At 40.1% G+C, this 10,594-nt stretch overlaps 2 protein-coding genes across 2 annotated transcripts; both read right to left on the bottom strand.

Annotated features, from left to right (window-relative positions):
• Window positions 1–1,435: 1,435 nt before the first annotated feature.
• Window positions 1,436–10,267, bottom strand: LOC120423772 (uncharacterized). Its single transcript, XM_039587691.1, has 5 exons — window positions 10,107–10,267; window positions 8,910–10,030; window positions 8,786–8,845; window positions 2,549–2,779; window positions 1,436–2,484 (listed from the first exon to the last, which is right to left on the bottom strand). The coding sequence occupies exons 1-5, from the start codon at window positions 10,121–10,123 to the stop codon at window positions 1,874–1,876; spliced, it is 2,040 nt and encodes a 679-aa protein (XP_039443625.1). The 5' UTR covers window positions 10,124–10,267; the 3' UTR covers window positions 1,436–1,873.
• LOC120423773 (uncharacterized) lies at window positions 2,750–3,607 on the bottom strand. The gene has a single exon (XM_039587692.2). It carries the CDS (start codon window positions 3,466–3,468, stop codon window positions 3,028–3,030), a length of 441 nt encoding a protein of 146 aa, XP_039443626.1. The 5' UTR covers window positions 3,469–3,607; the 3' UTR covers window positions 2,750–3,027.
• Window positions 10,268–10,594: the final 327 nt, after the last annotated feature.

Here is a 10,594-nt window from a genome sequence, read left to right as displayed (position 1 = left end):
TATGTATTTTTTTTAAAAGTTTATGAACATAGTTAACTAAATATAAACATTGATTTTTTTTTTCTTAGAAACTATATCAGCTACTTTAGTGATGGTACATTTAACGTACAAATAAAGTTTGAACATCTTTAATATGATTTTAACATGAAAAACTATGACTATCAAAGTCACCCCGGAATTTAAGCTAAGAATTTTTAACGTAACTGTTTTTCTAAACAATATTGAAAAAACTTTTTTTTCCAAAATAGTACATGAACTTTGTGTGGCCTACCCCATTACATGTTTAAAAAATAATAATCTTGAGAAAAACCTTACCTGTTGGAAAATATTCCAAAAACAAATTGAAATCCTATCAAAGTCACCCCGGTTTACGGTATTTAAAAAAAAATGGGTATTATATTTATGATTAGTATTTTAAGTTTGATAGAAAAAAAAACATAATATAAAATAATGTTTTATCAAACATCGGAATCTGGGGCAAATCACGATAAAAGTAACAAATTAAGACAGCTATTTCAAGTCAATTTTTTGCATCGCGTTTTGATTAACTTTGGTTAAAACAGGAATAAAACAAAACAATTAGTACTCCGATTTCCAAATTTATTGCTCTGAAATCTCCTGTACCTTTTCAGCCTCTAGTCCTGATTTGCCCCAGTTGGCGGTAGTAACTTAAAGATAATCAGTGAAATATTTTTTATATAAAATAAGACATTCAAAACTTATCTAAAATTTTGCATTGACTGGTATCATTTTATTTTCAGATTTTTTAAAGGTCCTATAAACATATGAAAGACAATAGCTTGTAGGACCATATTTAAAAAAAAACTCTGTTTTTGTTGTCGCTTCTCGTTTTTGTAGAAATTTTTAAAGAAATTTTTCAAGCTTTTCTAGTTATATCATATAATTTTTTTTAAAGAAATAACACTTATTTTATATAAATCACAATAAAATTTAAATTTGTATTTTTTTTTAATCCAAAAAAAACATTTTTATTTTTTTTAAGTGAATTAAAAACTGTCCTCCTAGTTTAGATTGAAGTGTAGATTGTCACCAGTTATTATTTTTGAGCTGATTCTATGATTTTAAGCTTGAAAACATATTAAATATTATGAAAACATAGATTTTATGACCGATTCAAAAATTTCCCGGGATCCCGGGAATTCCCGGGATTTCAAAAATATTTTTCCCGTTTCCCGGGAAATTCAAAACCCGGGAAAATTGGACGCCCTATTTTGAGCCGATTTGGTCAAGACAGTGTTGAGATATCGTGGCACCCGTTTTTTGAAACTGCTAACTTGAAATTGCTATATCTCGGCAATGATGCAACCAAATATCTTCAAATTGAGCACAATCATTTTTGTATGGATCGTGGACAACAGACAGACAGGCTTAAACGAATGTATTTCTTTCGAAAGACAGAAAAAATACGACGCTATTTATTTGGGAAAATCCACTTTATTCAGCTTCATTGGTGTTAATGAAAGAAAGGTACACATAATTCAAGCGAGGCCTAGTGGAGACGGTTACAAACTAAGTTTATTTTTTTTTTTCAGATTACAAAACTCAATCGTAATTATGTTGTCAATCAAGCTTGAACGCATGTACAAAGAGGAAACAAGAAAATACCTTCCCAAAGAGTTGGTTGACCCTCCTGGTTGTAACTTATCTCTACGCGTAAAAAATCAATTTTAATAAGTTGATGCTTAAAGAATTAAGATTAAACACCATCTGCTTCGCCGAATAGAGGGGAGTTGTTGTGGGTGTTCGGGAAGTACTACTACACATTACGATAAAAGCATGTTTGGGGATTGTTCTACTGTTTGGATACTTCTGGCTATCCAGTAAGATTACGTCGCACCTCCTCCTCCTCCTCTCAGTATCGGTAGCTGGACCCGTTGCTGCCGTTTTTGGCGTTCGAACGGAACCTTCCCTCACGGCTGCGGCTTCGGCTTCGGCTCCGGCTGCGACTATGGCTGCTGCGGCTGCCGCGCCGGTACTTGCGCACACTCGACGATCGGCTCCGTCCGTTGCGCTTCCGGTCGGCGGCGCCCCCAGCTGGCGATCCACTTCTGGCGGTCCGTGCCGCCGCCGGTGATTGCCGGTCGGCTCCTCGTCCGCCCCTATCGTCGCCGCGTCCACTGCGTTCGTCCCGCGTGGACCGTTCATCGCGCCGTGGCGGCGGAGATCGGCTGGCGGAACGGCTGCTCGCTTTGCGGCTTGGACGAGCCAGTGCCGGGCGACGTGCCGGACTGCGACGTGCCGGGCTGCGACTTCGGCTACGTCGACTGTCACGGGACTTGCTGCGGCGGACCGGGCGGTAGATGTCCCGCTTGGAGAAGCGCGGCGACGCGGAACGAGTGCGCGACCGGGGCGAGCGCGAGCGGGAGCGGGAGCGGGTGTACGACCGACGGCGGTACACTCCGCGGCGATCGTTGGAACGCGAGCGACGTTCGCGCGGGTAGCGCGAGTTGACGTGCTGGTTGTCTGGTGGGTGGGGGAGAGGGTGGTTAAAGGAAAACTCTTCATGGGACAGAAAGAATCGACATACCTCTGCCCCGGAATCGTCCGGTGGTCATTTCGAGCAGTTTCGGGTTGATGACCTGCTTGGCCTCGCGCAGCACATCGACGAGTTCGCGGGCGCGGGCCGCGTTCTGTGGCGTGAAGAAGGTGTACGCCGTGCCGGTGTTGTTGGAGCGGCCCGTGCGCCCGATGCGATGAATGTAATCCTCCGAGGTGGTCGGATAGTCAAAGTTGATGACAAACTTCACGTCGTCCACGTCTGGAATTAGGGGGGAAATCGGAAGAACCACGGAGGAGAGGTAAAAGGTTAATATCGGGGGGTTTTCAAGTCTTTTTATTTCCTTTATCAGGTTTTGCAAGAAATTGCATTTTGGAATATAAATTCAACACTTTTTTGTTTTTTGCTTATCCTGTTGGAGTGTGGTTTGGAGTCCCCGCGGCCTATACCTGAACGCCGGGAAGCCCAGAGCCCAGCGAGGCACGCAGATCCACGCAGGAGGAGGTGGGTCAGGTGGGTGTGTGAGTACGTGTCAAATGGTCACCGCGGCCATCGGACACGGGGATCGACGGCATTTCCGCCGCCACCACCACCACCGTCTTCGCCATCGCCGCATGGTGAAGCCGGAAAAGCAGAAACGTCCGAACCATCCAGAACACCCCCGGATGAGTGTCGCGGCGTTCTCCGAGCCTCTCCGGCCCAGCCCAGGCCAGCAAACACCGCGTCACCACCAACCACCAAACGGAGAGCGACCGCAGGCGGGGCCGCCGCCAGGAGACGACCAAGGACGAGAAGGACACACGTGATTGTGGAGTAGTGGCCGCAGTGGTGGCGGGAGGTGAGCGGTGCTGTTGTGTGTAGTAGATTCCGGTCTGATCCGCGCCGTTCCCCTCGGACGGCAGACCAGGAGGCAGCGCGCACGCACAGACATGCACACGACCACAGACCATGGCTTTCCCACACCAGGCAAAGCCGGCGCGCGCGGTCACGCACCGCACCAGCAGGGGAGTGAGAGAGAGAACGACCTGTTTGCATTCGATTGCTCGCGCTCTCTCGCTTAGACACTTTTTATCTCAAGGCAGACGTTTTATTGTGTGCCTCTGGAAGAATAGAATAGATGCCTAGTTTTATTCAAAGAGTAGCAACAATAGCTAAATAGAGAGAGATTCAGTTTCTCGATGTGTGCTGCTGGTATGAAATCGTTCAAAGTTTAAAGAAATGTTGTTTTTTTTCGATAAGATGTGATAAAGTAAAAGCAAACGAGATAAATTGTTGGTCCTCGGAAATTCCGTCGGAGAGTGCCTGCAGAACGGTTCATTTATAATTATTTACCACCAAAGTTGTTAATCGATAAAATTATCGTCCATAATATTTGCTTCTAACGCTCAAGACAATTGTTATCGTTATCGTCGAGATGATAATTCTATCGGTGATAATCTTATCGGCGATAACGGACCGTAACTCAATTTTAAAATCGTTCTAAAATTGACATAATCCAACCATATTATGTTAAATTTGCAATTCTTTCACAAAGTATATATTTTTTGATAATACAAAATACCATATTTTTCGAAGTACTGAAATTTTCATAATAGTGTTCTGAAGTCCTATGTAAATATTTATGTACAACGTACATACAAATCTAGAGTTTTTTTTTAAAGGACCAATAAACATATTAAACACAATAGCTTATAGGACCTTTTCAAAAAAAAAACTCTAGAAATAGACATGGGGCTTGAGGACCCTATTGACAAGACAACATTTGGATCAACTACACTGTAACTGGAAATCGCACTTTTTCATACGATTTTTTCAGTTCGACTGCAATTATACAAAAAAAATCGTGAAAAAACGTATGAAAAAGTGCGAAAACGAACTCAGCAAAGTGCGATTTTCAGTTACAGTGTATAACAACGATAGATCAACTATGGTCCTCTTGGAACGAGCTGTCAAGTAGGATGCTTTCTGTCAAAAAGGACTGCGAAGTTATTTTTTTTTTAATTGAATTAAAAATCCATTTTCAATCCTTTGCGGTCGTAAAAAAGGTCGTTGTGTGTACTCAGAAAAATAATCCTTTATAAAGATTCTTTATCGTTGTGCATCTTTAGATTATGTATCACCAATTTAATCTCAATTTTTGGACCCAATTTGCAATATGGGTATCAAACCCAATTTGCAATATGAGTATCGAACGAAGCGAAATTTTGTAATCTTTTACAGTTTTATTTTATTTTTATTTTTTTTTTTTTGTAAAATACTCAAATTTTCACAAATTACCGTATTTTTGAATAAACTAAAAATTTCATATCTTGCAATTTAATTTATTTGCACCTTACTAAAGCTGTTTTTTTCACAAAATACAATGTTTTATTGTAAATAATACAATTTTGACAAAATACGGTATTTTTCATTTTATTGAAATTTTCATTATATTTGCAACAAAGTGAATTTTTTTATGCATTTTTACATGTTTTTTTTTGGAAAACTCAATTTTTTCCAAAACATCGTATTTTTTTTTGTAAAATCCTCGAAATTTCATAATGGGCAATGTGGGTATCAAACAAAGCAAAATTGTGCATGCATTTTCGCCCTATTAAATATTTTTTTTGCAAAATTCTTAAATTTTTATAATTCGCAATATGAATATCAAACGAAGCGAAATTATGGATGTATTTTCACATTATTAGTGCTATTTTTTGTAAAATACTAAAATTTAATAAAATATCGTATTTTTGGGAAAAATATATAAATTTTTATAATTTGCAATATGGATATCAAAGAAAGCGAAATTTTGCATGCACATATTTCCATTTATTTACATTTATTTATTTGATAACATTTAATAACATATTTTTGAAATTCTGTATTTTTATAAGAAATTTTAATTTTTTTTTTAATACGTTAAATTTTTTTTTTAATAATTTAAATTTTGTGAAAATTTTATTATTTCACAAACCAAAATCTAATGATATAAAAATTCATACAAAATTTCGCTTCGTTTCAAACCCATATTGAGAATTATGAAAATTCAAGTACGTTCGAAAAAAAAAATTGTATTATGTGAGAATTTGGCCATGGAATAATTTCACTTCGGATAATCGAGACATAATGGTTTTTGATTGTAAACCTTTGGAATGACCCTTGAACTGCCGCCTCAATCAAGTCCGTCCCATATGTAATTTCGTCAATTTTAAGTTAATGATGCAGTTTGGTTCAAGATCATATGAGCTATCAAAAAAACCGATAAAATTTAGTAGTATATTTCAAAAAACCGTAGCAAATTTCGCCTTTTGTCAAGAAATTCTAACACGTAGCCTTTTAAGGGCGGGACTCGGCTTGCTGTTTTTTCAAATGAGCAATTCTCGACGAAATCGGTCTTTTTTTTTTATTTGAATTTTTGTATTTTTTAATCCGGCTGAAACTTTTTCGGTGCTTTTGGTATGCCCAAATAAGCAATTTTGCATCATTAGTTTGTCCATATAATTTTCCATACAAATCTGGCAGCTGTCCATACAAAAATGATATATGAAAATTCAAAAATCTGTATTTTTTAAGCAATTTTTTTATCGATTTGGTGTCTTTGATGCAGGCCAAGGATTGATACCTAAGAGCATGCAATGGCACTGACCTTGTTGCGTGCTCTTCGGTTGACGTCCACGTAAGGAACATCCTGGAAGGAGCGTAACTAACTACATCCGTAGTTCTGTTAGATCGTCCGAATTATCTTGATCAGAACAGTATAGCTCTGGTTCCTTGCGAGTGTCCTATTTTCTTACCTCCACGTTGGCTTGGTTTTCATGATGACCTAGCTGGTGGCCTGTGGAAACGGATCGTAAACCTTTGACCACCGCGGGTCAGAGTCGAGACGGCTAAAAGAAAGGGGCGCGACAATGTGGGAAAGGGAAGTAATTTGTGATTGTAGACGGTATTGTTTTGATTCGCAGTATGTTGAGTCAACTGCTGTGGATGTACCTGAAACATCGCACAACGGGGTTTCTTTTCTCATCTTTCTCAGCTACCATCTATTTCCTATTTTTATTTTGCTCTACTGATTCGTACTTCACCACTAATTCTTCTGTTTACCATTTGGTTTTGATTTTATTAACTCTTGATTCTCGTATCTCTTAATGCTTGTCACTCTTTTTTTTTCCAAATAATGCTGCTTTAACAAACTGTGTGTTTTCTTTAAAATAAACCTTCCCCTAATGTACTAGTGATACCTAGTCTAATTATTATTTGCCTATTCTTTGTTGATTTACTTCTTTATTTATTAATTTGAATAATTTTTTATCTTGCCCATCATAACAATAATCTAAGCTTGTTTGTTATCTCTATTTATTAACTATTGCCTATTTCTACATCTACTACATCAAGCTTATTCTTTTTATTTTTTAACACACAATTATGATTCTCTTACTATTGCTTCTTTATAAAGTATATTCTCCTTTACTGTCTATTGTTTTCTAACAAGTGAGGTTCGAGCCCTTACTCAATTTATGGAATGATTGAAGGAATAACACAAATACTACTATTGTACATTTGCTAATTTTTTATAAAATGCTTAGGTCCAGAAAATTGTAACAAAACACCGTGACATAAGAAATATCAACAGATAAACACGACTTAACATTAGGGAATATTTCAGGAGAAAACAATACACAGTAAAATAACCATTAGTTTTTGAATTCAAGCTAAAATAAAACAGTTTTTGCTTTAATGAAAATTGATAGGCACACTATAAATGATTAGGCGCTTATACTTACATCAAACCCTACGTAATGTACCACCCCCGGCCGAGTTAAAATGCGTAACCGGAAAAGAAGGTGTGCATGCCTGGCACGAACACTCAAAGCGTGTTCTAGCGTGTTGCTCGTACTGACTCAGAGCAAGGGTGAGATGTAGGTGTAAGGGCAGTGCGTGTTCGTCGGGAACCTGGTGCATAAGATCGGTCGAGGCCCGTTCTTACACTGAAAATTGCGAATTGCGAATTGCGAATTGCGGATTTGGTGTCTTTGATTTGTAGTGATTTTTAATTTCATTTTTTGTCACTAAAACATTTGCAAAAAAAACAATATTTTTTCGATATGTTTTAGGGGCCAAATGCCAACTTTTCAGAAATTTCCCGGCTGTGCAAAAAATCTTTGACTGAGTTATGAATTTTTGAATGAAAACTGATTAAAAAAAAACGAAATAGTAATCGCAATTATTCAACTTCATTTTTTTGATGTAAAATATAATTTGCAATGAAAAAGAACATTAGTGAAATTTTGATAAAGTGCACCGTTTTCAAGTTATAGCCATTTTAGGTGACTTTTTTGAAAAAAGTCGAAGCTATTCATTTTTTTTAATAATTGCCCATGTTTGCACACTTTTGAAAAAAAAAATATATTTTAAGGGCTGAGAAAATTCTCTATATTTTGCTTTTTTTACCTTTGTTGTCAAAACAGTTACATAAAAATGGCTATAATTTTTAAACGGTGCACTTTATCAAGATTTCACTAAAGTACTTTTTGATTTTAACATCTAATTTGATGTTAAAAGTAAGAAAATAAAGAAATACGAGCAACAAATTGATTCGTGTATCCAAAGTCCCATACAAACCTCCGGATAATCGAACTTCGGATAATAAAATCTCGGATAATCGAGCCTTTGGATAATCGAGTACATTCCAGACTTTTTTACAAAAAAAAACTCTAAAAAAGTGAAAATGAAAACAAAATTTAAAAAAAAAACAAGATGCCTTGTAAATCTTTTAAAAACTTACAAAAATTAAATAAAATTAAATTTTGCTGTAAAGAAATTTATATTATTACTTATTAATGAACGTTTGAAAATTTAACATTATTTGGTTGGACTCAACTTCAGAAATATATTTAAAATGAGTTATCATTCGTTACGCCGTTAAGATTATCGCCGATCGAATGATCGAAATAACGATAGAACTATCTTTATCGTTATCGAAAGTCGATAATTTTATCGTTAACAACAGTGTTTACCACGCTTACGTCCTGCAAACACTCTCCTGCACAAACTCAAAAAATCAAAACCAATTTCAAGGCGGCCCTCTTTTTTTTTTTTTTTGCGGTTGGTACTCAAAGCCTGGTTCGACGTTTTGCGAGTTTTGTGAATTCAAACATGAGCGATCGAAATCTGTCGGGATTGCGCGCGTGTTGCGTTTTATGCCATCGCTCTCGGAAACGTAAAAAGGAACGTAAAACGATAAGCGACCAAACTGCGAGAGGTGGTGACTTTAAGGTGACGACTTACCTAGTCCGCGAGCCGCAACGTCGGTGGCAATCAGAATCGGTGTCTTGCCGGAACGGAACGCTGCAGAAAAAATGGGAAAATCTTGTTAGTTGAAAGAAGACGCTGAGAATCGACAGAAACGTACACTTTAGTGTGTTATCGCGATCGCGCTGCGTTTTGTCGCCGTGGATGCACATCGCTGGCCAGCCGTCCCGCGTCACCTTCCGGGTGATGTCGTCAACGCGTTTCTTCGTCTCGATAAAGATGATCGTCTTGCACTCCTTCTCGGCCATGATTTCGCGCAGCAGAATGCTCAGCTTGGCCTCCTTCTCGAACTCCTGGCACACGTCAATGATCTGCAGAATGTTGTGGTTGGCCGCCAGCTTCAGCGAGCCCACGTTGATCTGGATATAATCCTTGAGATAGTCCTTAACGAGCCGGGCGACCGCATCCGGCCACGTCGCCGACCACATCAGCGTCTGATGATCCGGACGGATTTGTCCAATAATCGCACGAATCTGCGGCTCGAAACCCATGTCCAGCATCCGATCGGCTTCATCTAGCACTAAGTACGAGCACCGTTTTAAGTTGGTGTGATTCGAGGACAAGAAATCGTTCAACCTGCCAGGAGTGGCAATCACAATCTCAACGCCATACTCCAAGTCCTGACTCTGCTGCCTCTTGGCACCACCCCCAAACAGGCAAGTGTTCTTAATCTTAACCGGCCGGCCAAACTCATCCGCGACCTGCTTAATCTGCTGGGCCAGTTCCCTAGTCGGAGCCAAAATCAACGCTATCGGACCATCCCCGCGGCGGATCCTCGACTGCTGCTCGATGTGCAACATCGCCGGCAGCAAATACGACAGCGTCTTCCCCGAACCGGTCTTCGCAATGCCAACCATGTCCCGACCGGACAACGCAATCGGCCAACCCTGACTCTGAATCGGCGTCGGCGCCGTAAACCCGGCGTAACGCATTTCATCGACAATTTCCGCCGGGAAGCCCGAATCCTCAAACGTAAAGATCGGATCCGGACAGTCCCGCCCCTTAATAGTAATCTCCTTGCTTTTGCGCCAATCGCTCAGCTCCCGTTCCGAACGGCGATGCCCGACCGCACGATACGTGGACCGCACCACCGGTTCCAGCTTCACATCCCGCCAATTCACCGCCTTCAGCAGCATCTCCTTCCCGTACTCGCTCCGCTTGGCCCGCTGGTAGCCTCCCCCTCCACCGCGGCGCGGACTTCGGCTGCGACTACGACGGAATCTGCCCAACGAAAAAAAAATCAAAAATCCGCCATTACAAGAAAAAGATGCCCCGAAAAATTCAACCCCAAACTTACCCTCCTCGTCGACGCATGATTCCCTCGATTAATATCACAAAACGGTTCCCGCGGGTGACGCCTCCGATGGCAGCTGGAATCGAACCGGACTTTCACCGCCGAGCGAGACAAATTTCGGGAATTTTCAGGTGCGCTCAAGACGCTTGGCTAGCCGAAAATTTTCACTTTTTGATTGGCCTCGAAAGCTCGCGCGAGCTGTCATCGAAATAACGGTGCACTCCGGAGGACTCGGGGGGGTAGGAATGTTGTGGGGTGGTCGAGAAATTACGTAACGAAGGAGGTAAGCATTAGCGAGTGCACTGATATAAAATTAACTACAGAGCGGATTCGCGACGGACACGGGCGGGACCGAAATTAAATAAACCAGAGTAAAAAAAAACCTACAAATATCAATTGGGTACTAAAGCCCTATGTCAATTTTTATGTACAACGGTAATGTTGGGATGAGTACAAACTCCTTGAAGCAGCGGTTTGTCTGACGCAGCTCA

Source organism: Culex pipiens, chromosome 3, assembly GCF_016801865.2.
Source record: "Culex pipiens pallens isolate TS chromosome 3, TS_CPP_V2, whole genome shotgun sequence".
In the NCBI taxonomy this organism is placed as follows: domain Eukaryota; kingdom Metazoa; phylum Arthropoda; class Insecta; order Diptera; family Culicidae; genus Culex; species Culex pipiens.
This window is presented reverse-complemented; position numbering and strand designations above follow the sequence as displayed.

What these genes read in the sequence shown, in the direction of transcription:
- LOC120423773 (XM_039587692.2), bottom strand. Translation starts at nt 3,468, where the DNA reads ATGGTCTGTGGTCGTGTGCATGTCTGTGCGTGCGCGCTGCCTCCTGGT.
- LOC120423772 (XM_039587691.1), bottom strand. An exon ending in TCGCGATAACACACTAAAGT is followed by an intron (nt 8,846 to 8,909) that starts GTACGTTTCTGT and finishes TTTTTTCTGCAG; the next exon opens with CGTTCCGTTCCGGCAAGACA. An exon ending in CGTTGCGGCTCGCGGACTAG is followed by an intron (nt 2,780 to 8,785) that starts GTAAGTCGTCAC and finishes CCCTAATTCCAG; the next exon opens with ACGTGGACGACGTGAAGTTT.